The sequence below is a fragment of the Felis catus genome, chromosome D3 (genome assembly GCF_018350175.1).
Source record: "Felis catus isolate Fca126 chromosome D3, F.catus_Fca126_mat1.0, whole genome shotgun sequence".
Lineage (NCBI taxonomy): Eukaryota > Metazoa > Chordata > Mammalia > Carnivora > Felidae > Felis > Felis catus.
The window spans coordinates 27,743,101-27,770,822 of NC_058379.1; the positions used below are offsets into that span (position 1 = coordinate 27,743,101).

The 27,722-nt window shown below is 58.2% G+C and overlaps 1 protein-coding gene across 12 annotated transcripts in view; it reads left to right on the forward strand.

Moving 5' to 3' along the window:
* The window catches only part of ARVCF (ARVCF delta catenin family member), a 60,538-nt gene that overhangs the window by 23,548 nt on the left and 9,268 nt on the right, over positions 1 to 27,722 (forward strand). For 8 of the 12 annotated variants that reach the window (XM_011287895.4, XM_045042136.1, XM_045042137.1 and 5 more), the window contains 14 exons: positions 8,750 to 8,977; positions 18,147 to 18,305; positions 18,484 to 19,007; positions 20,031 to 20,530; positions 21,194 to 21,377; positions 22,209 to 22,326; positions 22,759 to 22,930; positions 23,639 to 23,656; positions 24,695 to 24,766; positions 26,142 to 26,269; positions 26,588 to 26,738; positions 27,038 to 27,236; positions 27,325 to 27,436; positions 27,555 to 27,645. In XM_011287895.4, the coding sequence (XP_011286197.1) occupies positions 8,768 to 8,977; positions 18,147 to 18,305; positions 18,484 to 19,007; positions 20,031 to 20,530; positions 21,194 to 21,377; positions 22,209 to 22,326; positions 22,759 to 22,930; positions 23,639 to 23,656; positions 24,695 to 24,766; positions 26,142 to 26,269; positions 26,588 to 26,738; positions 27,038 to 27,236; positions 27,325 to 27,436; positions 27,555 to 27,645 (2,638 nt within the window). In that variant the 5' untranslated portion in view covers positions 8,750 to 8,767. Of the gene's footprint in view, positions 1 to 8,749; positions 8,978 to 12,545; positions 12,794 to 18,146; positions 18,306 to 18,483; positions 19,008 to 20,030; positions 20,531 to 21,193; positions 21,378 to 22,208; positions 22,327 to 22,758; positions 22,931 to 23,638; positions 23,657 to 24,694; positions 24,767 to 26,141; positions 26,270 to 26,587; positions 26,739 to 27,037; positions 27,237 to 27,324; positions 27,437 to 27,554; positions 27,646 to 27,722 lie in introns of those variants that run through there. The other 4 variants (XM_019814891.2, XM_006938701.3, XM_045042139.1 and 1 more) reach the window with 3 other exon arrangements.

Sequence of the window (27,722 nt, forward strand, 5' to 3'; positions counted from 1 at the left end):
AGAGGCCTGAGCTGGCCATGGTCAAATGCTTGTTGACCCTGGGCAGAAACAGACTAGAGAGGACTTGGCCCTTTGATGCTGTGGGGCCAGGAGCAAGGCTGGAAGGGCCTGGAACCTCCCTCTGCAGGGCGTGCTCTACTCTTTCACCCACACTCACCTCTGAACCATCTAGAACCAGGTGGCCATGGCTGAAGCCATCCTCTCGGGTCTTCCTGGAGGGTCTTCCTGCCACCTTGGTGTTTGTTGGTCCTGTCCCAGGCACTGTACTGGAAAGGCCCGGCAGAGTCTCCCTGCTAGGGTCTCCAGTGTTCCTAATGAGGGAATAAATGAGGGACCAACTTTTGCACACATCTCACTCTTCCCCTGGAACCTCCTTTAGGAGGCTGAGGAGGATCCTGCTAAGCCCAGGCCCCAGCAACAAGGATAGTGAGAACCTGGGCTGGGCTTTATTGGGAGCCCCCCTCTCTATAGGCCCCACCACCCCCATCCCTCCCAGGGCTGTGGAGAAAACTGACCTGCTATTGCTAATGATTGTCCAGTGCAGGCACATTGGTGCCCGCAAGCAGCTAGCAGGAATGTGACGGGGAAACCAGACAGGGAGGGAGAGGTGGGGGTGGAGGGGGTGCTTATTGACTCAGTGGACACTGCCATGTCAGGGTTGGTCCCTTGGCAGCCTCTCTGGGACCCGTGTAGAGCTGCCCACAAAGGGATTGATCTCTCCTGGGGCCAGCTCTACCCCCAGCTGCTGCCCCAGGGCCATGATCCCCCACCCCAGTGGCTTAGTTAGCAAAGCTGCAGTGGGTCAGATTGAGGTTGCTTGGGGAGGGCTGCCGGGCAGGGTGCCCAGCATGCAGGGGCACTGCCAAGTGCCTGGTCAGCAGCCGTCAGGGTGGCAAGGACCTACAGGCTGGGGTGGGGAGGGTTTCCACTGCTGGGAGCCTGGTAGGGTGAACCTCCCTCTCTGTGGGATGGGGCCCTGACAAGGCAGCCTCCTCACTGGAGTGTGGGCAGGAGTGCTCTGTGCTGGGTCCCTGTCACCAGGCCCACATTGCCCTCAAGGCCTCATTTCCCCTACCCTAGAGCAAACTATGTTATAGCCAGTTTCCCTCTTACACAAGTCTGTCCTGAGGTTGTTTCTGCAGCAGGCCTGCGCTAGGCCACAGAACTGGGCCAGTTGCATTCTCCCCGGGCCAGCAGGCAAAGATAGGCACCCCCTATAGGAGGGGAAGCCAGGTGAGAGAAGCGAGGGACCATGAGCTGGGATGCCATGCGCAGCCCCCTCAGCAGACCTGCTGCCAGACTTGCTGTCATCTGACTTGTCTGCCCACCAAGCACTTCCCGTGCCCAGTCCCCATTGGGTCTTGAGCCTGGTTTCCCATCAGGCAGGAGTTTCCCCATAGCCACTTATCTAGGCAGAATGTGTTCCTTGTCAAAATGATGAGGAAGACATGGAAAATCCCCCAGACTCTAGCAGAGAGCTGTGGGGCTTATCCCAAGAACCCTTCTGTGGGCAGCTGGGGCAGGTGGCACTGTGGTGGGGGGTTTCATTCCAGCTGCTAATCACCAGGCTCTCCCATACTAGCTTCCTTGGCTCTGCAACGCAAGAGGGGGATAGCTGGGCTGAGGGGCCCTGCCTCACCACACCCCCCCCAAAGGCTTATTGGCCACAGGCTCCTGGGGGCTGCACCTCCACTGCCCCTCAAAGGGGCTTTGTGCCACCACAAAGAGGCTCTGTCCCTCACAGAGAAGCCTGGGTGTTGCCATGGTGATAGAGGGGGCCAGGAAGAAGGGGGTCCACCATCTTGTGGGGGGGCGGGGAAGGGCGTTCCTGGTATACACAGGCTGGTAGCCAGTGTGGGTGACTGCTGTATCTGCTTCACTGTAGCCCTTGACCTGGCTGGACAGCTGCCCAGCTATACCTCGGTGGGGCTATCAGGATATTTCATGGGCCCCTTGGCCCCTCAGTAGGGACTGGGCTCCCAGGCTCTGGTGCCAATCGGATCTGTCTGCATTTGGTCCCAGCCTAGCCATGAGCCTCAGCCCCCTCCTCAGGAATGCCTTGGTCTTTTGCACACCCCAGAGTGTGGTAGGGTGGCACTCTGAGCCTGAACCCTCATCACTGCCCCAGCGTGCTGCTCTGCTGTCCTTGAGATAGAGTGTGTGTTGGGGAGGGTGTGAGTATGAGTCTCTGCTGGAAGAGATGGGGGAGCCACTCAAGTTCCCTTGGTGGCATTGGTGTTGGAAGCAGCTAACTAGCCAGCTTCCACACAGTAGGATACCCTGGCGCTTGACCATTCCATTGGCCCCCGCCCAGTTTCCCCATTCATGACCAACGTGGAGTGGGTGGCTACTGGTGCAAGCAGAGAGGGCAGTGGGACTGCCAGTCCCCACCCTCTCCATTTGGAGCCCCATGGCTCCCCAGCCCTGGGGACTTGGGCCCTTGGGGTGCTCCTGGACTGGCTGTAACAGAGACCCCAGAGGAGGTGGATCCTTGCTGCCCATACCCACACTTGGAACCTGCAGGGCATCACCCTTGGGCTATGGCTGCAGCTGGAATCTGGGTCAGGTACAGGAGGGACAGCAAGGGGACTTCCCTGAATGCCAGCCTGGGGCCTGGGGGAGAGCTATCCATCTCCATTCCATGAGTTCTGACAGGCACTTCCCAGGGAACCAAGGAGACTTGGGGTGTGCCATAGCTGGCACATGGAGCAAGTATCTGAGACCTGCCCCAGTGGGAATCTCAGGCCACCCCTTTAGGTGCCTCTCATGGTGGCCCCTTGTGCTCAGGCCTCCCACCGAGGAAAAGCAGCTGGGATATTCACCTGCCTCTCCCTGCACTAGCATCCAGGTGAGGCCTGCCTCTGCCATGTCCAGCCCACAGTCACCCAGTCACTCCTAGTCCCAGGCTCTCAGCTCCCAGACTTCAAGCTCTCTGGGCCCTTACAGGTATCCCTGCCTGATGTGTCCCTGAGCCTCCTGCATCAAGTACTGCCATAGCCCCCTTGTCCTTTTGACTACCTGCTCAGCATCCCCCTTGTCCTGGAGCTAAGCAGTGCTGCCTTGGACCTGGCCTGCACTTGGCCTAGGGTGCCCCATTGGCACAGGGGAAGAGCCCTCCTTCCCCAGACTGTTCTCCCTGCACATGTGAGTTGTCCTCCATATGATCATCAGATGGGTGCTGCTGGGTGCCTGTGTGGATAGCCTGGGGGCAGGAGGTCACTAAGGGGCCATCTCTCCAACCCTCACCCCCACCATGGCATCTGGTCACTTGCAACAGGGGTACCTCCTCTGCTGGGGAAATCTAATTTCCAGGCTAAATCCAATTATGGCTCTATCAGCTCCCTGAAAATCCCTCTGCTTCCCTTGGTCTGCAAGGGGTACTGCTCAGGCCCCTGGGGAGCTGAATTCCCAGGCTTCCTTGTTCACTTGCCGGCCTGCTAGGGCAGGTGGCTGCTTTTCCATCTCTTCCTTACCTTCAACTATAGCAGTAACTCGGGTCCTCACAGAGCACTGGCAACACTGGTGGGTACAGAACTTTGCCACCCAGAGTGCCCCAGCGACCTGAAAGGCCTTTCCTTCCAGTCTTTTCTCAGGGTGCGTGCACGCTTGATGGTGTCCACGTTCATTGCTCTGCATCTTATAACTCTGGCCACATCCCTTGTTTATAGCCTTTACTCACTTGGAGTTGAGGTTTTGGTTTTTCCTTATTGACTTGCAAGAGTACCTTATAGATGAAGGGTGTCACTTTACTGCTGGATGTTACAAAGACCTAATCCTAAGGTGTTGATTGTCTTTTGGGTGTCTTTATATTTTTTCTCCCACTTTCTGTTATGGAAGGTTGTAAATGCACAGAGATAGAGGGGCTAATGTGACATGTCCCCACGTGCCCCTCACCAGCTTCCACTGTGATGAAGTCAAGGTCTAGAAGCAAGTTATCATCTGTCTTTTGTCTGAAATGCTCACTGCATATGTTACTGTAAATGGTGTCAGCTTTAAAAACCAAAACCAAAAAACCATAACCACAATACGTGGCCCTTTTTTTGGGGAAGGGGGGATGTACAGTAATGGTTCGTTTTCACAAAGTCAAGCTGGTTTGTCTTTCCTTGGCAATTTCTTCCACTGCTTTGAGGTTAAGAATAGCCTCCTCCTGCCCAGACAGCCCAGGCCCTACACTGACTTGGGAGCAACACTGTAGTCCTGGGTGGGACAGGCAGACATGGACTCCGCCCTGTGTGAACCCCACGGCCCAGGCTCCAGCTTTGGCTCAGTGCCCATCCTTGTGTGCTGGCCAGAAGCTATCCCCGCAGCTGTGGGTACCATCTGACCACAGTAGGGGTGACAGGGTAAAAATGGGCTCCCCATGAGGCCTGGCCAGCAGTGTTGGGAGCAAGTCTCCATGCTGGCAGTGTTGAGGGTAGGGGAAATGATGCCCTCCCAGGCAAAGGGGCTTTGACACTACCAGGCCTGGATTCTGCTTCTGCTTGCACCATTTCCTCCCTATCTGGGAGGGGGGGGCAAGTGGGGCAGAATGAGGTTCAACCAGTGGCCAGTCCCCTCTCTCCCCTCTTGGGGGACAGCTGGCAGTGTGCCGACAGATGGCCGGCAAGGGGTCGGGACTGGCGCCCAGGCCTCCTGCCTGCCTCCCCCTGCCGTCCTGACCCTTAGGAAATTCCTCTAATTCCTCAACCCAGATTGGACTCAGGCCCCATAATTTGATTTTCTGGAGCAGGGTTTGGCTGGACTCCTTATGAGGAGGAATGTCTGGGTCAGCAGGAAGACATCAAATGTGGGTTTAGGTTTCCGGGGAATGATCAGCATCTCCCCGTAGTTCCTCTAATCGTGCCTTTGCTTTCCTGATGGAGCAAGTGCTAGCCACAGTCGTGTCCCAGAGTGTTCAGGGTCCAGGCTCCCTCTACCCAGTAGTGTTTCAGAGCCTTGTTCTTACCTACCTGCCTACCCATTCATCCACCCATCTGACTATCTACCCACCCACCCCTTGTACCCATTCATCCACCATCTGACTGTCAACCCCCCGATGACCTTGTACCCATTCACCTGCCTATCTGACTGTCCAGCCATCTCTCCATCCACTGCCATCCTTTTACACAGCCACCCACTCACCCTCCTATCCACACATTTGTTCACTCATTCATGCATTTCTCCTTCCGTCCAGCCTCCTGTCCTTCCATCCCTCTATCCACTCAGCAGTCCACCCACCTGTGGTCACTCCTGGAGTGTCCAGGTGAGGGCAGGCTTTCCCCAGGTTCACCACCTTCACTCCTGCCCGGGACAGGTGAGGTTGGCTCTGCACTGCATGCTCATTCCTGTCTTCTTGCTAAGTCAACTCCACAGGTGGTTGGGCATGCTGAGAAGCAGCCTCCACCAAAGACTGCCAAACCAGCGGTGGGGGTCTGGGTGGGGATTGTGAGGGGTTGACCTGATGGACAGTGTGGGACCCTTGCCAGGTGAATAGAAGCTGTGATGACACTGGCCAGAGAGGAGAGCAAGGGTAAGCTGAGACCCCACAAGTGTGGTGCTTCCCTGCCTGCCCTAGGCCCTCCCAGTCTGGTGCCCACCCCTCCCCAGGATTGGGCCCTGCCCTGACACCCCTCTGGGGAAAATGTCTTTAAAGTCTCATGGTCCATTGGGGCGCCTGGGTGGCTCAGTAAGTTTAGTGTCAGACTCGGTGTCAGCTCAGGTTATGATCTCATAGTTCATGGGTTTGAGCCCCGTGTCTGGCTCTGCACTGCCAGTGCAGAGCCTGATTGGGATTCTCTCTCTCTGCCTCTCCCCCTGTGCTCACTTGCTTGCTCGCTCTCTCCCTCTCTCTGTCTCTCAAAATGTAAGTATATAAACTAAAAAGTATATTTAAAAATCTCATAGTTGATCTTTTTTTTATTTCTTAACATTTATTTATTTTGGCAGGGGGCACAGCATGAGTGGGGGAGGGGCAGAGAGAGAGGAGAGAGAATCCTAGGCAGGCTCCATGCTGTCAGCACAAAGCTGATGTAGGACTCAAACTCATGAAACCATGAGATCATGACCTGAGCCAAGATCAAGAGTCAGATGCTTAACTGACTGAGCCACCCAGGTGCCCCAGTCTCATGGTCAATCTTAAAAATTCATGTACAATTTGCTTCCATGTCATCACATATTTATTGTTTTAATATAAAAATAGCATTTGAGTTACCATCCGAAAAGCTGCTCTCTGGGATGCTGGCCTGGCTCACCTGTACCTACACGTGTTCCTATGCACAGGCCATGCACCTCAGACCCAGGAAGGCCACCATGTCACAAAAGTAGGCTTAGGTCTTCCCTGCTTCCTGGATGTCCCCCGCCAGCACCATGCCTCTTGGATACCCCAGGGCTACACTTAAGGCAGGTGAGGAGGGGACTCCATGCCCAGCATCCCTGCCCACAGGCAGACAGAGGGGTACACCCTCGGGCTGGGGTGGAGGGCATGGGCCCCAGAGCAGGGGCTCTGCTCTTTGTGGATGGCTGCAGGGCACTCTTCCTCCAAGCTGGCTGGCATTTCGGGGTGTCTCCTGGGAGGCACACAGTCATTTAGCTCCAGCTGAGAGAACTGGGCAATGGAAAGGTCAGTGTGGGTTTGGCCACCTTCTCACCATAGTCTTAGATTTCTGGGTCCTAGCTGGGTGGGTGGGGCAGTCAAAGTAAGTAGATCCCCCTTGCAGGGACTCCTTGGACCTCAGAGTTGGGATATGCTGGAGGGCCGGGGCAGGAAAGCTGGAGGCCAGTGCTGCCCCCTCAGCTGCTATCCCCAGGGTCTGTAGCCCTAGCCTGGTCCTGCTGGGAGCAGGAAAGGGGAGCCTGAGGTCAGTCAGGAACCCATGTCTTGGCATAAGGAGGAAGGGAAGTCACCTCCTAGATATGAGGCCCATAGATTTCCTGATCATCACCTCCCAGAGCCTTGAGACCCATGCTGCAACCAAGGGCTTGAGTGACCTGGCTCCACCTCCTGTCCCACCTTGTGCTGCCTTCCAGGGAGGACGACCCCACCCATGCCCACCTGGGGCTACCAGGTTCAGTCTATCCATGCACAAGTCCTAGTGCCTACGTGACACTGCATGGGGCCGTGTGTGTCTGGGACCCGTGCCTAGGCAGCAGTGGATGTGCACAGAAGGCTGTGTGCCCACAGCCATGGACATACCATGCTTTTTGTCCTCCATTCCCTCTTGGCCAGAGGACCCAGTCTATAACTCACTCCCCTCATCCCCCCAAGCTCCTCCCCTGCCCCCTTGCCAGCTACTGCCTCTTCTAGCTGGCCATGCTGATTTCACTGCCCCTCTGCTAGGTCACACTGGTGGTTTTATTTGCGTGACAGGTGTTGGAGAAATGAAGCTCAGCTTCTGGGACCTATGTTGATCTCTTGCCTTCAATGGGCCTTGGTTTCCCCAGCTTCACAGTGGGTTGGACTCTATGATGTCTTTTCACCTCGAGGTACACCCGTGCCCCCCAACCCTGTCCCTTGCTCAGCTGGTACCAGTGATCAGGCCCAGCACTGACCCCCCCTCCTTTCTAGGATTCTGTTCTTAAAGCTGGCTCCACCTGGGCCAGTGAGCAGCAGAGCTGGCCCTCCAGGGGTGCTACCCACTGTGCCATGTCTCTAAGCTCAGGCCCTATGTTGTGCAGGGGCACAGGGGCTGGCAGAGTCAGCTTCAACTGGTTGGGGTGGGCCGGGCCAGGAGGAGGCCCCGAGCAGGACTGGGTACTGCACCACAGTGCCTAGTGGTATGGCTGCATGGCCTGCACCCTGCCTGCTGCCATGCCCCTGGGTCTGTGCTCCACATGCTTCCCCTGCTTCTTTTTGTTCATGAAAAACAAATATGCTGGGCAGCCAGGGAGCAAGCATCGAGGAAAGTGCTGGCTTGTTGTTGCAGCTGCCAAGTCCCTGCCACCCCCACCCACCATCCTGCGGCCCTCAGGAACAGCAGTGGGCAGGGCCCCAGGCAGGCCTGACCTTCCCCACAGACTGGGCCTCAGATGCCTGGGACCCTGCCCTCAACCTCCCTCCAGATCAGGCGTGAGACACATGGGCCACTTCTGGGTGCAGAATCTCAACCAGGCTAAACTTGAATTTTACTCTGCCATGTGGGTAAATGCCACTCTCGTTCCCAGCCAGTGTGGCTGTGAGTGGAGGCCCGACTGCTGGTGTGTAGACTAGTGTCATCTCCTCACCTGCCTCAGTATCTGACCCACCAGGAGGCCATGGAATGGCTTCTGTCTCCCTGCCCGCTGGTACAGCAGCTCTGCCACACCAGCTGTGTGGCTGTAGATGGGTTTCCCAATTTCTTTGGGCCACAGAGCATCTGCCTCAGTGAGGTGGGTCTGTGCTAGCCCCATGAGGTTGGGATGAACTGGAATGTGCTATGGACAGCAGAGGGCCTGGGAAGTCTGAGAGGTTGTCACACCAGCTCTTCCTACCCTTCCCTTCCCAGAGGACTCTGGGATACCCAGAACCTCAGGTTCTGCTGAACCTGGCAGGAAGCAGGGGCTCCCGGCTGAGAGCCCTACACTCTGCAGGGAGGGAGCCTGCTGCTTCTGGCCAGCCTCGGATTAACGGCTTTTAATTTAGAATTTAATCAATGCAGCTTCTCTCTGGAGAGCTGGATGCTCTGGTCTGGGAGTGAGTCCTATGATCTATGTGTGCAGTGGGAAGGGGGCCTATGATGGCCTCTCTAGGCCTCCACCCCAGCCCCACCTTGACCATGCTCTGCTTTGCCTGCAGCCTGCTGGCATCCTGGTCATGGAGGACTGCAACGTGCACTCAGCTGCCAGCATCCTGGCCTCAGTGAAGGAGCAGGAGGCCCGCTTTGAGAGACTGACGCGAGCTCTGGAGCAGGAGAGGCGCCATGTTGCCTTGCAGCTGGAGCGCGCCCAGCAGCCTGGTGTGGGCAGTGGTGGTGTGGGCAGTGGGCAGCCCCTGCCGATGGCTTGGCAACAGCTGGTCCTGCAGGTAACACCCCAGTGAGTCAGGAAGGGTGAAAATGGCCAAGTTGGGAAACAATCAAGGGGCCTTGGTGGACCACAAGCCAGCATTGAATTGAATGATTTATTGCAAGACTTCCTGGGACTTCCGAGGAGGGGAGGAAAATGGGACCCCAAGGGGGGCTGGAAGTCTCACTTGGGTGTGTAGGACACCAAGTGATGAATGGGCAGGACACAGCCCAATCCTCAGAATGGCACCCTCCACTCAAGTGAGTCCTCAGAGCCCAGGCAGCTGGGCAAGGTCTGTTCTGAGCAGCTCAGTGGTCACCCTGGTGACCCTGAGGGTTTTGCCAGTCCTGGAGTCTCCTTGCCATGGTATTCTCCTTCGTCACATGCATCAGTGAGTCAGCCCTAGGGCAAGGCTCGAGCAAGGCCCCAGGCTCTGACTGCAGCTCAGAGGGTGACCTAGAATGCTCAATTTCCCCACCAGCCATTGCCCTTAGACTGGGCTCAGGCCCCAACTCAGCCCCAAGATGCATGGAGCCTTGTCTGCTCTGAGGCCAGGCCCTGAGAACTTTAAAGTCAGGAGTCAGATGGCCAGGACTCTTCCTTCCACCACTGTATCCCAGTGCCTGATCTGCAGATGGGGCAGGAAGAGCACCGGCTTATGGAGTGGTAGGAGCAGAATGAGAAAATGTGGGATACCTGGAGTTTGGTGTGATTTTTCAGTTCATATTGTTACTTTTCAGTTCATATTATTGACTGAGGCACAAAGCAGGTGATAGGCAGGGCAGAGCTGTCCCTGGTGGCTCCCTGGGTAGGAGTCCACCCTACAGGACTTCTACTGTTGCCCCTTCTCACTACCTGTCCCAGAGGCCTGGGGTGTCATGGCCTACTGAGTCTTCAGGGTTTCTCAGAATGACCCTAGAGGATCCTGCCAGTAGTGTTCTCAGTTTCCCTGGCTCACTTCCATGAGCAGGCATAGCACCATTGCCTTCCAAAACCTGGCAGCCACACCTCCTCACGGTGTGTCCCCCAGTACATGCTCTGGTCACTGGGCCCCAGCTCCAGGGAACCAGATAGGCTGCTGGCAGCTTGGGGCAGCCTGGACCTCTGTGGCTGGACAGAAAGGTATTGGTCTCGATTGAGACTGACCCATTTGGGCTAGCTTTGCCTAGCTAGGGCATGGAGGGCTCAGAAGCAACAGCCTGTGTCAGGTTGGGGGACCTGGCGAGTGATCTTAACCCCAAGAGCCTTGATGTACTCATTTGTCTGTGGGCAATCCACATACACAGCTCAGCGTGGCATACAGTCAGACATGTCTCCAGAGGGCCCAGACCCACCAGCAGCCCCCACCATTGGGGAGCTGTCTTTCCAAGCCCCTGGTGCTGAGGTGGGCCACAGAGCCAGTCCATAGGAAGCCAGGCCTGAGGCAGGATGGGGCTAGGTGTAAGAGCCACCCCCTCCACCCCCTGGATCTCAGGCACTCCAAAGGGTGAGGCCTGTACCCCCAGATGTGGTTGGGGAGCAGAGCAGCCCAGCTGGGGCACACAGGGACAGTGGCAGTCAGTGACCTTGAGGCTATCCTTCAGGCGCCAGGCTCTCTATCTAGTCCTCCCAGGCCGGAAAGGTCTTTAGCCTCCAGCCCAGAGGGTTGATGCCCCCACAGAAAGATGTTCCCATAGCCTGGAGCTGCCCTGGCTTCCTTGGGGCTGTGAACTAAAGACCTCAGGCCACCACCCCTCCCGACCCCTCCCCACCCACTGCCCTCCCGGCCAGCCTTTGGTTTTCTGTCTCTTGGGAGGAGATGGTTTTCTCAGGGTGAGATCGGAGAGAGCATGTGTTCCCAGGGCTGTGGCTGGACTGGCAGGGCTGATGGGGACATTGGGGGAGGTGGGGCCATATCCGCTGGCTAGGCCTGGCAGCCTTGATGCCAAAACTGCTTCCCAGATTTGTCTCAGCAAGAGATGCCCAGTGACCTACCTGCTGAGCCCAGGGCTTCCTGGAGCTGGTCTTCAGGGTCAAAGCTGGAATCTGTGAAGCTCAGGGCCAGTGGCAGGACAGGTAGCTGGGGCTCAGGGGTTGAGAGGCTAAGGGCTACTGCCATGCTCCCCAGATTGTGCCACTGTCATGGCCACCTGCCCTTAATCCTCCAGCAGGAAGAGCTCCACCCCACCAAACAGCTGGCTGGAGCAGGGCTGGCCCTCACCAGCCCTCACCAGCCCTTATTGGCCTCTCCTCATGGGAGAACACCTTTAGTAACCTTGCCAGCCCTGGGTTAGGCCAAGGTGGGTATGTGGCTGGGGCACTAGCAGCTGGTGAAATTTGGGAGAAGGCCGAAGCAGCTCAAATGTAAGTTCCTCAGGGGAGTGGTCCAGTTCCTCCTGCTGCTGCTCCTATCCCAGGTGGCTCCATGTAAGGTTGCCATGGATGGAGGATACAGGGGCCAGTGGTCAGGGCAACTCATCCCTGTGCAGATGGGAAAACTGAGGCTCAGATCCACATGCAGTGGATAACCCAGAGTGCTTGAGTATGCTGGCTGCATGGCCTATGTACATGACATGTCCAGGAAGAAGAGTGGCCCCTGGGGGACTGGCTGGGTTTTCTGAGTGGGGTCTAGGGAGAAGCGGGAGGGGGCAGGAAGCCCAGGCCCTGCCCTTCTCTCTTGCCAGACCCATGGACCTCCTTGGGCTTGCCCTTGCTGTTATTCATCTCAGAGCCTAGTGCCCTTATTCATGATATAAGAGTCATTGGCTTGCCTTTGTAGGGTATGACCCAGGAGAGCCCCAGCCCAAACCAGCCTTCTGTGTCTGTGTTTCCATCCAGGACAGCCAGACTCCCCAGGGTGTGGCCGTACCTTCATGCTAGGCTGGAGTGCACCCTGGTTTGGAGAAGCTCTGATTAAACCAGACCCTCTGATACCACTCCCCACCCACCACTTCCCAGTGGATCAAAGGCATGGAAGAGAGAGTGTCTGAAGCTAATTTGGCCTCAAGAGCTTTCACCCAGGGTCACCTAACAATTGAGCACCTCCCCACCCCCATTTGATCTGCTCTGACACCTATCAGAGAGTGGGGGGCCTCTGTATCTTGATGGGGAGAACCCAAGACAAGTAGATCAGTGCAGGTCCATTTGGCAGGCCCCAACTGAGCTCTGTGGGGGTCCGTCATGGGGTTTTGGGCAAGGGCCTGGACCAGATCTGGAAGTCCCGAGAGACCTTGTGGTGCTGACATCGTTGTAACAACTGTCTGATCAGCCCTCATTTCACAGCAGGGGACAACTAGTCGAAGTTAGAGCAGCTTGTACTATTGAGGATGGCTGCATTGGCCCCTGCTCTGCCAGAATTGTTTCCCCAATTCTACACGGGGAGGGGCCCGTGAACTCTTATACTGGAGGCAAAATGAGTCCTGGGAAGCAGGACTTGGCCAAAGTCACTCGGCGGGAAAATGTCACCCCAACGGTGGGGAGGAGAGGAACGAGGAGCCCAGACGCGCTGCCGCAGAGTTAGGGGCAACCCTGGCCCTGCCCTGGCTGCAGAGCCGAGCTCTGCGGGGGTAGGGGGCGGGACCTCGCCCCGCCCCACCGACCCCCGCCCCGCCCCGCCCCGCCTGGGCGCGGCCCCGCTCCATTGGCTGCTAGCCGTGACCGCCGCCAGATCCGCCCCCGCGGGGAGCGAGTCCGCCGAGCCCGAGCCCGAGCGGCCGAGGCGCCGGAGCCGATCCCGGTTCAGCTGCCGCCGCCGCTGCCGTCGCCGCTGCCGCCGCCGCCGCCGCCGCCGCCCTTAACGACCCGAGCCCCCCATCCCCCCGCCGAGCCCGGCCCGATGCCGGCCGAACTCAGACAGGTTGGAGGGAACTCGGTCCCAGGCTTGGGGGCACAATCCCTGGGGCCCGGCGGCGGAGGGCGGGGCGCCGGCCTTCTCGGGAGGACCTGCTTTTGTTCCGTGGAGCTGCCGGCCGAAGGCGGCTATTGTCTGTGCCTCGGACCGGCGCCGCCGTTCGGCCCGGGGCGGGCGGGGCGGTGGAGTGAGCGCGATGCCCGGGTGTGTGTGTGTGTGTGTGTGTGTGTGTGTGTGTGTGTGTGTGTGTGCAAGGCGCGGGGTGGGGCCACGAGGTCTCTGGGGATCGGGTGCAAGGACCCCAGGCGGTGCGACTCCGCGCCAAGAAGAAGGCAGGGATCGGGGTGGGTGCACCGTAAGGCAGCGCCCAGGACAGGTGCCTAGGTCTTGGGTGGTGGGTGAGAGACTTCCTGAGCAGCCGCTCCGTGCAGGAGGGATGCCGAGTCAAGAGAGAGCAGCCGGGCTAGGCCTCCTGCTCCCTGGGGAGCTTGGTGGGCCTCCCCTCCCCTTCACACTCCCAGCGCGGGCTCTGACTCTGGGGACCTGAGAAGGAGCTTCCGGAGCTTTAATGGAAGCCCTGTCGGCCTCGGCAGCGCACGTGAGGGGAGGAGTGGAGGAGGGCCCTGCCCACGTGCGGAGGCGGGAGGGGGTCTCTGAGGGAAACCCGGTCAGTCAGCCTCCCAGTACTGGGATGGAGCTGGAAGGAGGCGTGTGGGCTACCCGCACCTTGTACTCAGAGGGTTTGTGGTCCAGTAACAGGCAGGGAAACTGAGGCTGACTGGAGGAGCAACTGCCCCAGGCCCTTTGTGATTAGGGGGTAGATCACTCCTGCCTACCTTTGGCAGCTGGGTTTCTGCTTGCTGTGCATCTCTGGTATGGCCCCTAGGGTCTGGCCAGTGACTGTCCCAGAGATGTAGGGGTCAGCTGGGGGGAGTTGGGGCCATTGTGTAGCTGTTGCATGTGGGCTGGGCTTGGAGAAACTGCGATGGGTGAAGCCAGCCCTGCTATCCCCTGCAACGCTGCAACCAGTGGTGTCTGCTGGGCACCAACTGCCCCCTGGCCTCTTGGCCACTCAGTGTAGACTGCAAGCCCTGGCAGGTGGACTGCTGCTGTGGAGGTGTGAGCTCCCCACCTGCCAGGGCTGGGCAGAGGCTGTGGGCATCAAGAGAGGACATCTGTGGTAGCCAAGGGCTCACTCTCTGGTGAGAGACCCAGCCTGGATTGTCTTGGACTCTATCCGTGATGACTGGGCTGGGGGTGGAGGGGGCAGGGGGACACTTTCATTCCTTTACTCTTCCCACTCGTTCATTCATTCATTCATTCATTCATTCATTCATTCATTTATTCAGTACCAGCTGTCTTGCGCCCTCTGTGAGCCAGGACTGGGGATTGTGGGAACCAGGTATGGCATCCCACCTTAACGCATTCCCTGTGTGCAGGTGAAACCGTGGACAGGGTGGGGCACCTGCCCTGAGGTTTGTTTTTCATGATACATACCATGAGTTCTCATCTATCAAGTGCAGTTGGTGAGCCTCTGCGACCCCAGTGCAGACTCCACCATTATAACTTGGCTTGTATCCCTGTTCCTTCTCTCTGCCATTCCCACATGTACCTCAGAGGTTGTTGTGGGCTTTTGCCCAGGTGGCTGCCCCTCTACACATTGTCCCACATTGTTTCCTACTCCCCACATTTCTTAGATCAGGCCACAAAGGTGGGACTGGCACTATCCCCCTTGTCCCATGGCCTTGATACCCTGGGTACTTCCCACTTCCAGATGAGGAAGCTGAGCTCCAGGTGTGTGACAGAGCCTAGGGCCCTCTTGCTATGCCCAGCTCCATGCCTCTGGGGACCCTCTCGAGAGCAGTGGTGACTTGTGGGTTTACCTTTCTGAGTACTGGCCACTCTGGCTCTGGGCTTGGAGTCTTGGGCCACGCCCCTCCCACAAGTTCAAGGGAGCCCATGGGAAACCCCAGGTCTGGACAGGAGCCCCACTCTGGGCCAGACCTGTGGGCCATGGACGAGGTAGACCATGGATGGGAGTGCCAGGGGATAGTTTGGGCCCTGGAGGTAGGTAATGGGAGGCAGGTCAGTGGTCCCAGGAAGAGGGGCAAGAATGAAGTTAGGGCTGGGGAAAGGTGACGAGACAGTCGACAGGATTTGGCAAGATTTGGGATATGGAGAAGGGCTAAGGATGGTGTGTCCAGGCTGGTGCCCGTGTCTGGGGTGCAGGGGGGAACCTCAGGTGCAGGGCCAGGGGTCCCTGGGGTATGCTGTAGGTGGACCTGCAGCCCTAGACCAGTGTCTTGAAGCCAGTTGAGGGGATGCATTCACCCTGGGCAACTGCCTCTATTGAGTGCTAACTGTGTGCTGGTCATCAGTCCATCCCATGTCACTACCCCAAAGACGTTATAGAGGCCTGAGCATCAGGTTGACCTTGGGCCTGTCCCTACTGTAGGCTTTTGGTTCCCCACTCTGCTGCCAGCTCTGAAACTCCCATAGTGAGTGGTTGAGTGGATGTCTAGGGAGTTGGACACAGAGATAGGAGGTAGGAGGAGGTGATGGGATGTGTTCATATGTGCAAGTCCCTCCGGAGGCAGTGGGCACTGTGCACTGGGGGCTGTTAGGGTTGATGTGCTTGGGTCTGTGCACTGGGCTGGGTGCTCATACATACGTATGTATATGTGCATACATCCCTGTTGGAGGAACCAGGTACATGCATGTGTATCTAGGTCCTTATCTGCATGTGTGCCCAGGAGTGTGTAACGGGGGCCAGGCCTTCCTGTGATCACAGGCTGACTCACGCTCCTGCCTGCCCGCCCGTCTGGGTGAAGTCATCACCCATTTTTAGCTCCCTGAGGTCATTTGCCAGTGGGGCTCTTGGGGCCTCAGGATCCCACTACCGGGCTGCCTGGGTTGGGTATTAGTAGGCGATGCTGCAGGGTTGCCAGACCTCATTGGTGGGGGGTGGGGGGGTGAACTTGGCTCTCCTAGACCTGCATCCCTTTGTCCCCCCACTGCACTGTGTCAGACCCTCACCATAGACTAGAGTGAGAATAAACTGAGCCTCAGAGTAGCATTGAGGTCTGAGGTTTGCTTACTCCTCCTCCTCCCTCCTCACACTCAGCCCCTAACCAGGGAGTAGGAGGCTCTTCTCTGAGAGTGTTAATTATGCAAATGTATGCAAGTCTACTCAGGGCCCATGCCCTCCTGACAGTGCTCTGGTCCCCTTCTGTCAGTCTTGCTCTGAACTCCTCCCCTTCACTTGCAGCCACCAACGTGTGGTCCTAGACCCCTCCACACCTGGCTCCCAGAGCCTGGCAGAGAGAGCTCAGTGCCTGCCACACATTTGCTCCCATAGTTGCCAAATACAGGTGGGGTAGCCGAGGCCTCAGCAGTGACAGGCTGTCCCTGAATCTGCTCCAGAACTTTTCCCAATGCCCTCAGAGAAGAGGCCAGGCCACCTTGCCTGGCAGCTCACCAGCATGTCCCTATTTAGGGTCTCAGTTTATTCTCTTTCCCAGGGAACATGTTCCTCCTTCCTGGCCAGGTCCCCAACGGTCATTCCACCTGCAACACTGAGTGGCAACCAAGGCTGTGGCCCACAAGGGGTGAGGTGTAGCTAAAAGGCCTTGCGAAGTTTGCCTTTTCTGTGGATACCTGAAATTCCCCAGGTTTGTGAAGTCCTGGTCAATCCTCTCCCTTCTGTCAGGCCTCAATTTTCCTTTTTATAAAATCACATATTGTTGTCCTCCGAGGTCCTGCTTCTGGGAGAAGAGGCTGCATTCTGTGATTTCTTCCTTCCTGTGTCACCAGAACCCAGGGGATACACCTGTTCTGACATGGTCCAGGCATCTCTCTGGACCCCTGAAGAGTTTTCAGGGGCCCAGAACCTCAACAACTATGTTCAGTTAAGCATTTTTTTTCAGGTCAGGACACTAACCTGAGGAGATTTCACACCCTGAGAACCTAGGGAGGCAGACCCTAGGGCAGCTGTGGACACTTAGCCTTACACACTGCTCAGGCCCAGGGCCAGGAACAGAGTAGGGGTCTGGTGGCAGGCAGATATGAGTATGGCCTTCCCTGGGCCTCAGCTCCATTTCTGTGTAGGCCTCAGAGGCCTGGGGCCCAGACGGGGGACTGATCCTTCAAGGCACAGTATCTGAGCCACAGAACAGGTCCTGTCCTCCTGCTGACCTGGCCCTGGCTGCCCAGGAATGTGCCCCCACTTGCCTGCCCACTGCAGCTTGGGTTTCAGCCCCTACCCATCCTGGCCAGATGCTATCCTAGGACATTGGCGTGGTGTGGAGGACCCATGTAGTCAGAGGCCCAGGGGTAGATAGACTTTGGCTCTCAGGCCCCTTTGCCAATCAGCACAGCAGGAGTCTGCTCAGCTCTGCTATGGACTGGCCTGTCCTCCTTGAGCCTCAGTTTCTCCACTGGCAAGTCGGGCCATAGGCATATGGGCCTTAAGAGGGCCTTGTCCAGAGCCATCTTGCCTGTAATTCTACCATGGTCAGCCCCTGCAGAGAGGAAGGCAAGGGGGGGCTGCAGGTTGAGAATGAGGTGGGTGACTGAGGTTGGAGAGACTTGGGGAGAGGTATGTGGGGAGGGGACCAGGATTCCTGTCAGGGACCAACTAGGTACACCTGGCCTGAATTCACCATCTCTGGGCTCTGATAGAACACTCAGCATTTCGAGGGGGGGCACCAACCATTGGGCCAAATGAGGTAGGGCCAGGCTGTGCCCACTCAACACCCCACGAGTGTCCAGGCCGGAAGGAGCAAGGGTATTTTGGGCATTCTGGGAACTGGGTATTTCTGTCCTGCGAGGGCGTCTAGCTGGCCTTGGGAACAGTGGGAGCCTGGGCGTGGCCACGAGGAGTCAGTGAGCAGTGCTGAAACTGCTATCCCAAGGCCTCTGCACTGGAGGCTTCTGGGGTGGGTCAGGGAGGAGGCCCAGGATACTGGGAGGGCCCAGCCAGGGCTAGTGAGCCATGTCAGGAGAGCAACGTGCAGATCCCACCAACTTCCTTGCCCCACCAGGAACCTGTAGCAGCCAGGAACCTTGCAGCTCAGACAGGGCTGCCCAAGACTGCACTACTGGGGTCAGGGGCTTCATCTGCCAACTCAGCCCAAGGAGGCCCCAGCATTGGGGAAGGTCAGCCCCCAGGGCACCCATGGTATTCAGAGACAAGACTGGAGCTGCTGTCTTCACTAGCTGTTTCTGAGACAGGCCTTGGGGTCCATGGGTTCCAGGGGTAGGATGAAGGCACTCCTGGCATCTAGGCCAGTACAAGCATCTGCACTCCAGGGCCGGGTGAACTGTGGCTCCTCACACTGACAGCCCCCGTCTTGCCCAGGAACAGAGCCCGGGCAGCCAGGCCTCGCTGGCCACAATGCCAGAGGCGCCCGAGGTGCTGGAGGAGACTGTGACGGTAGAGGAGGACCCTGGTACACCTACTTCTCACGTGTCCATTGTCACATCAGAAGATGGTACTACCCGGCGCACTGAGACCAAGGTATGGCGGGGCCCAGGCAATGGGCAAGTAGGCTGTGTAGCCATAGTTCCATTTATAGGGTGGCCTCCCAGGGGCCACCTATTGCTCAGGTGGAAGATCTAGGCCACCCTGGCCCTGCTGGGGCAGTGTCCAGGCCTCTCAGGCTGCCCAGCCCATTGGCCACCCACTTACCCACCAGGTCACCAAGACGGTCAAGACGGTGACCACGAGAACAGTGCGCCAAGTGCCTGTAGGCCCAGATGGCCTCCCCCTGCTGGACGGCGGCCCCCCGCTAGGCCCCTTCGCAGATGGCCCCCTGGACCGGCACTTCCTGCTACGTGGGGGTGGCCCAGCAGCCACGCTTTCCCGTGCCTACCTCAGCAGTGGGGGCAGCTTTACCGACGGCACTGAGCCCCGTGATGTCCCCAGCTACGGCAGTCTATCCCGTGGGCTGGGTGTGCGGCCCCCACGTGGCCCCCTTGGCCCAGGCCCTGTGGATGGTTGCTTCACACTGCCTGGCCGACGTGAGGCCTTCCCTGCAGGCCCTGAGCCTGTGCCGCCAGCCGGCCGCTCCCAGCCCGAGCGCTTTCAGGCGGAACCATATGGTTTGGAGGATGACACACGCAGCCTGGCTGCCGATGACGAGGGTGGCCCGGAGCTGGAGCCTGACTATGGCACTGCCACTAGGAGGAGGCCTGAGTGTGGGCGTGGCTTTCGTACCAGGTGAGCACCCTGTGTCCGGCCACTGACTGCCTCCAGGAAGTCTGCCTTCCACTCCCCCACCAGAGAATCCTCCACAGGAAGTATAGCTGCCAGGGCTAAGTTACACATGTTAGTTTGAATTGGACTGAGCTCTTTTCAAAGACAGCAATAGGGCAGCCTCTGGGATGGTGGAGTTGCAGTTGGTACCCTCCCTGTGGGTCTAGGACATTAGGGAGGTTAGTGACAGTGCCCAGTGCCTGCTAGCCCTGTTCTAGTCAGATAACCATGAAGACATGAGCACAAGAGGCTTAGCACATTTCTCTGAGTTTGAGGCTCCAGCCTTTCCCTGGGCCTCAGTTTCCCCTACAAAAGCAGCCAGAACCTAAGCCACCCAGCTTTTCCCAGCACAGGCTCTGGTTCTGTCATCTCTGCCCTCAGTTCCTCTATCTGTAGAGTGGGAACGTGATCACAGCCTTCATATGGATTGTGCTGTGTGACCGCAGACAAGACACCTGACCCCCTCCTAGCCTTAATCTCTGCCCTAGGAAGTGGGTTTGATGATGACAACCCACAGAGACATCTTATGCTCTGGGGGACTGGTGGCCTGAATGCCCCTCATAGAGTCCCACCAGGATGGCTGTGTGCAGGGGAGGGTCACCTCCTACCTGCAGATCCTGGCAGATCCTGCATCGCAGAGATGGGCCTCATGGAAAGGCGGGACTCCCAGTCATGGACACAGATGTTTCATAGAAACGCATTTAGCTCAGAATTGGGGAACACTGCATGGTGATGAGAGTGAGTGAGCTCCCTGATGCAAGCCTTGGTAACCATTGGCTGGTGTTTGGCTCCATCATTGTCTGGGAGTCCGTTCTTGCTGGCCTAGGTCATGACTCTCAGCACCCACTCGGTGCTTGGGGTCAAATACCAAGGTTATTGGCCTATCCCTGCCCTTAATGGGTTCATGGTCCCCTGGAGAAAGTATAGTGATGCCACTCTGGAGCAGGCATCTTGTGAGATGTTCATGTGCCCTGCCTGCCTGCACAGGGCCTATGAGGATGTGGCAGATGATGGCGGTGAGCTGATGGAGGAGCGGCCCCCGTTTCCAGCTGCAACAGCACCCCTGGCCCAGCCAGAACGGGGCAGCCTGGGTAGCCTGGACCGGGTGGTACGGCGGTCGCCCTCAGTGGACAGCGCCCGTAAGGAGCCACGTTGGCGGGACCCTGAGCTGCCAGAGGTACTGGCCATGCTGCGGCACCCCGTGGATCCCGTGAAAGCCAACGCGGCTGCCTATCTGCAACACCTGTGCTTTGAGAACGAGGGCATCAAGCGACGTGTGCGGCAGCTGCGGGGCCTGCCTCTGCTCGTCGCTCTGCTGGACCACCCAAGGGCAGAGGTGCGGCGGCGGGCCTGTGGGGCACTGCGAAACCTTTCCTATGGCCGAGATACAGACAACAAGGCTGCCATCCGCGACTGTGGCGGTGTGCCTGCCCTGGTGCGCCTACTGCGGGCTGCCCGGGACAATGAGGTTCGAGAGCTCGTCACAGGTGAGTGGTACCTGGCTTCCCCACATCCCTCAGAGAGGAGGAGAGCAAGGCTTGGCCAGAAAAAGACCCCCCCCCCCCACCACCCATTTAGTCAGGAGTCCCAGCTGCTGGGGGGTAGGCATCAGGCTCAGACTGAGTGGTCCCCAGTGTCTCTATCTCTGGACTTTGCTGCCCCTCAGGCAGGACCCCTCTCCACTTGCCCCCATGTCCCTGTACTCTCCAGGTCCATCGTCTTGGTCCCACCCTCCAGTGGGGCAGTGGTGAGTGATTGTGCCTCATGGGACCCAATTGGCCAGATAGGGTCACATGACCACTTTGGGTAGAGCCAATGGAGCAGTAGTCCCATCCACCCATGAGGTTGAGAAGGGATGGAGGAAGAGAAAGTACCTGTGTGTCTAGCCACAGGCTCCTTGCCAGCCCTTCCTCTGTGTCCCAGCCCCTCTGGTGCTTCCTCCCAGCCAGTAGCTATTATTGAGTGCCTGTGCACATCTTGCCTGGGCCAGGGTAGGCACCCAACACTCCTCATGGCTTTTGTCACTTCCTATCTTCTAGTCTGATGTAGGGCTGACGAAGGATGGGGCAGGTCCTGAGCAAGGTCACATGGGGAGGTAGGGAGGTCACTGCCTGTGTGGTCAGCACTGGCTGCTTGATGGCATCCTGCAGGTACACTCTGGAACTTGTCATCCTATGAGCCCCTGAAGATGGTCATCATTGATCACGGCCTGCAGACACTAACCCATGAGGTCATTGTGCCCCACTCGGGCTGGGAACGTGAGCCCAACGAGGATTCCAAGCCAAGGGATGCTGAGTGGACAATAGTCTTCAAGAACACGTCAGGCTGCTTGAGGTGTGGGTGGGGGCTGGGCTTAGGCATTCCCTATGAGGTTACCCAGGGCTATTCCCGGTCAAGGAGGTGGGAGCCAGGCACCAGAGCCTACATGCAAAACTGGGAATAGCCATGTTCTCATGTCCTATAAAGTGTGGAAGAGAACTAGCCACCCAAGTCTTAGGAGCTTCACAGCCATACCACAGTTCCTGCCTGAGTCCTGAGAATGGGGCCTGATGAGGCTGTACTCATCCCCAAGGGCAGCCTCTGGACAAGGTCTGCTACGTTGTCATGTAGTACCCCATGGCCCCAGCCCTGCTCAGTTTTGATACACTCTCCTATCACCGTGACAGCCAGGGTAGGGGGAGCCAGGACCCTCATCTTCAGGTGGCCTCAGAGGCCTCATTCTACCTCCTTGTAACCTCTGCCCTCACCCTCCCACCCTGGGATTCCCTGTGGAGTCCCCACAGGCAGCGCTGGCTCCCCACTGTCCTGCCTGTCCATCAGGATGTACCCCCGTGGCCCTATGGGGTCTTCACCTCAGGGTAAGGTGGAGCCCAGAACTGCCCCTGGGGTAGGGAAAGCCCATAATTGCCTGCAAATGGACTCACACCTCTGGAGCCACTTCTGCCCGTTTCCAATTCAGCCGGTCATCGAGAAGACGCTCTGCGCCATACAGATGCCAGGCTGGGGCTCCTTCCTGGGGTCTCAGTGGTCAGGGCACTGTCAGTAGCCCCAACAGGGTGGTGTCAGAGCCTGTTTTACAGATGAAGACAAGACCCCAAAGCCAGGTGAGGGCTGGGAATTTGCCATGGGAGCCAGGGGTCACAGGGCTTGCTCTTGGCCACCCAGGAACGTGAGTTCGGATGGTGCAGAGGCCCGGCGCCGCCTCCGGGAATGTGAAGGGCTGGTAGACGCCCTGCTGCACGCCTTGCAGTCAGCTGTGGGCAGGAAGGACACGGACAACAAGGTGGGTGGAGCCTGGCAGGGAGAGCTCTAGCAGGTCCCGGGCAGGGGCAGTCTCATAGCTTCCTACAAAGGGTTCTGGGAGATGGAGCAGGAACCGGACCCAGGGGGCCCTAAACTATCTGGGCAGTACAGGGGGAGTAGGCATACCGGTCTGGGGCAGCGCCCTGGGCATGGACCATCTCATAGTGGCCACACTGAAGTGGACATTCCCGAAGCCCCGGATGAGGTCCTACACACAGTGTGTTTTCCACCTTTTTTCTTCCTCAGCCCTTCTCTGGGAGTTCTTACCCACATGGGCCCCCTAGCTTAGGCCTTCCCATCTTTGCATCCCTGGTTCCTTCTGTGCACACTGGCTGTGGCCAGTCTTCACCAGGAAGGTTAGCAGTCTCCGTGCCCACCTGGCCCTGCTCCATCAACTCTCCTCTCCCCACAGTCGGTGGAGAACTGTGTGTGTATCATGCGGAACCTGTCCTACCATGTGCACAAGGAGGTGCCTGGGGCCGACAGGTACCAGGAGGCTGAGCCTGGGCCCCCAGGCGGTACTGCAGGCTCCCAGCGCCGGAAGCGGGATGACGCTGGCTGTTTCGGTGGCAAGAAGGCCAAAGGTGTGTGGGAGGGACTGGGGTACCATTCTAGGACTCCCCATGCAACCCCAGGCTGAAAGTTCTTCCATACCCATGGCAGGCACGGAAGCCAGAGACCACCTGGTCAGCTCCTGATGGGCAGGTGGGGAAGCCGGGAGCCTCGGAGGCTGGGCCCAGCCCCCTGGGTCATCCAGCTGACAGGCCGGCGTTCCCTCATCTGCACTGTGGGTCCCCCAGGGGAGGACAGGAGTGAACCTGTGTGGTGTCCCTGCTGCTGCCTAGACTCGGTCCCTCAGCTCTGAGAAGGGTTCTATGGGTTCATGTTTGGGAAGTACCAAAGACGATGCTGCCTCCTGGCATTCACAGAGCACCTGAAGACCCTGAGATGCCCTGAGGGCAGCACCCCACCCTGCCTTCACACCATCCTGACCAGCATTTGCTAGGTACAGGTTCCAGGATCTGCATTCCCTGGCACCTGCCAGGTGACATCTGTACACTGCCTTCACCCACTCCTCCCCATCATGTGGACCTGTTCTGATTCCAGGCCTCCCCTTTCTTATCCCATTTGCTGCCACTCAGCCCTCCAAAGTAATCGCGGTAGGATTCCATGACCCATCTACTCAACCCAGGGTATTCAGTGGGAAGTTGAGGCCTCCTGGGAGGGTGTGGGGGGGGTTGCTGCCCACTCAGGCTCGTCTCCTCTCTCCTGTGCTTCCTCCGGCTGCCCAGAGGAGTGGTTCCATCAAGGTGAGTCCCTGTTTGTCCTGCTGTCCAGGCCTGGTGGGTGCAGTGGGCACCAGGGAGGTGCCCCCTGCCCTATTGTTTAGGTAGTTATCTCCATGACAACTGCAGGGCAGTCCAGTCTCAGGGCCCTGCCCCATCCCCAGTCCCTTCTCCAAGCAGCCATTTCCATGACAACTGTGTAGGCATGACAATGGCAGGAATGTTAGCCCTGGACCTTTTGGGAGGCCAACAGGCTGTTCCTCTATAACTTCAGACTCAGCTATGCCTGCAGGGCTGGAGCTGGAGCTGGAGCAGGAAGAGCCAAAGAGGGGGCAGGGCCTGGGTATATTCGTCCCCAGGGGTAACAGTGAACAAAGTCTGTCCCTGGGAATGAGGCAATATATGGCTTAGAGGGACGACAGAGAGGCCCCATGAGGCTGGGATCCCAGATCATCTGAACTCTGTTCTGCTGCTTTTCAGAGGAGAAGCAGCTCCCTCATCTGAGATGAGGGTGAGTGGGAGATAGCGAGCTCATTCATGGAGGTGTGCAGGCTGAGGCTGACAAGTGTTAGGTGGGGCTGCTGTAGGGGCTCAGCCTGTGGGCCAAGGTCTCTCTTAGCCAGCAGAGCCTGGGACCAGGTTCTGCCCCCGGGTGGGCATTTCCTTGTGGCTGGGACTCTTGGCCCCAGCTTTGCTTTACTGTTCAACCAGGCACATCCTGTCCTTGCCAATCCTCAGCTTTGTACCTACCTGCCACCCAGCCTGGGCTCCTAGCTCCTGGCAGCTGCAAGGCCTTTGGGTGGTCTGCAGTGCTGCTCCCAGCATCTGAAGGAGATGAGTTCTGGCTTCTGGGGGCAAGGCTGGGACATCCACAGTCCCCACTGCCACCACTGCCCTTCTCCGGCCCTCCCTGCCTACCTAAACACAGAATAGTGTTCCATTGCCAAGGCCTCTTGGGGGTGCTCTTGGGTTTGCTTCAGGAAGGAAAGTGCTGTGTCCAGCCCTCCTGATGCACACCCATTCTCTGCAGAGTCTGCTTCACCTCCCCCTACTCTGTTCCAGGGAAGAAGGATGGTGAGATGGACCGGAACTTTGACACGCTAGACCTACCCAAGCGAACTGAGGCTGCCAAAGGTGAGTGGGTAGAGGCAGAGTTCAAGCACAGGCCTATCCAGGTAGTGAAGCTTTGTGCTACTAAACAGGCTTGAAGGGCCTTGGGGATCTGATGGAAAATAGGACCACAGGTATGAGGTTCCCCAGAGGACCATCCAGTCCCTGGGCACCTGCTAAGGGTTCAGAATCAGGGTCAGTTCCGTGGGTCACTTCAGGCAGTGGGGGGAACAGGCACAGAGAGGCCAGGCGATTGCAAGGTCACACAGCATGTGAAAGACTGGAGGGGCTAGAGTGAGGCCTTCGGTGAAGGGCAGAGACCAGGTGGGCAGGACCTTCCAGTATCAGCTGAGGAGCTCACATTCACTCAGGGTGGTTTGGGAGTTGGGGTGTATAGTCATACCTAGTACAGAGGCTGATCACACAGGGGGCAGAGCAGTTTGTCTTTCTTATCCCCTGTCTGGAGCCCTTTGTGCTGGCACTGGGAATCCACCCTGAGTAAGAGAGATCTGCCCTAGTGAGTCCCAAGCCACAGCCCACCCTGCAAGCCCAGACACCCCCAAGCAGGGTGGAAGACCCCGGCCATGGGAGGTCTAGGGGAAAGCATCACAGGCAGTGGGACCAGCTCCTGCAAACACCCTGAGGGGTAACACGTTGCATGGGGGACGTTCTTGGAGAATTTGGGGAACAGGAATCCCAGAGAGGCTGGAGTAGAGGGACCAGGGAGGCATGAGGAATGTGGAGGGGGTGATGAAATGTCAGGTGGGAGGACCCAGGAGAGGGAGTAATGTTTGGGTACAGGCCAGCTGAAAGGCTGCTCAGGCCCTCCTCTCTGAGTGCCTTGGGGCAACTCTGCTGCAGCCCGGAGTGGTTGAGCAGGTTGTAGACAGAGAAGGCAGGCCCTGTTGCTAGGGATGGCCACTGGACAGAGCTTTAGTTACATAGGAGGGAACAGGGCCCTGTTGCTAGGGAGGGTGGGTCTTGTTGCTAGGGCTCCTCCTCTTAGTTGTACAGCCTATCTACATGGGAGGGCTGGCTCTGTTATTAGGGAGTTTGAGTCCCGTTGCTAGGGGAGCCACCCTGGCTGCCACCTCCCTCCCTACCCCTGACCTCCTGGATGCTCTGGCTGCCAGGCAGGTCTAGTACCATTTCTTTTGCACCAGGGGCAAAGGAACAGTGACCTCACTTAGACCCACTGCGTCTCACTGAGCTTCTGTTCTTCCATGAAATGGGAATGCCTTCTCCCTTGGGTGGCCCATAAAGAGTGAATGCATTGATGTTAAATTTTCCCTCACTGCACCACACCCATCCCTGGCCCCAGCTGACTCTCACCCTGGGAGGAGAGGGGATAATGGGGGCAGGTGTGGGTGACTGTGGGTGGTGGGTGCTCTGTGCCCAGGCTTTGAGCTGCTGTATCAGCCCGAGGTGGTACGTCTCTACCTCTCCCTCCTCACGGAGAGCCGGAACTTTAACACCCTGGAGGCTGCCGCTGGCGCCCTGCAGAACCTCAGCGCTGGCAACTGGATGGTGAGAGGCCAAGCCTGGTAGGGAGGGGACAGAGAAAATCTTAGGTATCCGGTTGGTGCCTGCCTCTGACTTTGTCCAGGTTGGGAGGGAGAGTAGGGGACACCGTGTCTCCCCAAGGTCCAGGAGGTTCAAGGTTCCGGGCGGTTTGGGGCACAAAGGATGCAAGCTGGAGGTAGAATTGAGTTGCTTGGGTAGGACTTTGTCATGCCAGGGAGGAGGGTCCAGCCAGAGGGAACAGCCAGGGTTCAGGTGGGAGAGTGCCCGGGCATGTAGGCATGCCTGAGTGTGCTGAGCACCCTACCTGCTCCACTGCCACAGTGGGCCACGTACATCCGCGCCACGGTGCGCAAGGAGCGTGGGCTTCCGGTGCTCGTGGAGCTGCTGCAGTCCGAGACTGACAAGGTGGTGCGCGCTGTTGCCATTGCCCTGCGCAACCTCTCGCTGGACCAGCGCAACAAGGACCTCATTGGTGAGAACACTGGTGGGGCTGAGCCGGGATACAGAGCCCGGTGGTCTGCTCTGGGGTCCCACGGGCAGGGGCAGAGGGACCGGCAGGGTGGGGAGGTCAAGGGCCCGGCCCTGCCCCTGTCATTCTGTCCCAGCCACTGGAGCTCATGTCTTCCTGAATGGTCTCAGAGCCTATCCCCTGTACACGGCAGGTGACGTTGCAGCTTCCTGGGGCTCTCCTGGTGGAGGCCCCGTCTGAATCCCCTTCCTTCCCTATGGGGTGAGCAGAGGCGTGTCCTAACACTTGCCCCTGTCCTTCAGGGAGCTATGCCATGGCGGAGCTGGTGCGGAACGTGCGCAATGCACAGGCTCCGGCGCGACCTGGTGCCCGCCTGGAGGAGGACACGGTGGTGGCTGTGCTCAACACCATCCACGAGATCGTGTCCGACAGCCTGGACAACGCACGCTCACTACTACAGGCCCGAGGCATTCCAGCGCTGGTGGCACTTGGCGCTACCAGGTGGTTGAGGGCCTGGCCTGGGGTGGGTGGGGTCCCAGTGGGAGGGGGGCGTGGCCGGTTGCTGACCCCGCCCTGGACCTGGCTGCAGCCAATCAGTACGTGAGGCGAAGGCCGCATCCCACGTGCTACAGACTGTATGGAGCTACAAGGAGCTGCGTGGTGCCCTACAGAAAGATGGCTGGACCAAGGCGCGCTTCCAGGTGCGGCCTGCCTGGCCTTTCTTAACCTCTTTCACTTCTCCAGGCCAGGTCCCCCACAGGAGTGCCCCTAACCCTGCACCCTATCCTGTCTGTTTTGTGTACCTTTTCTCATACACAGTCAGCCACTGCTACTGCCAAGGGACCCAAAGGAGCACCAAGTCCTGGAGGCTTTGACGACAGCACGCTGCCACTGGTGGACAGGAGCCTTGGTGAGTACCGAGTGGGGGCATGGAAACCTATCCCTAAGGTATGAGATGCTCCTCTACCCAGGGGCACTGATAGTGAC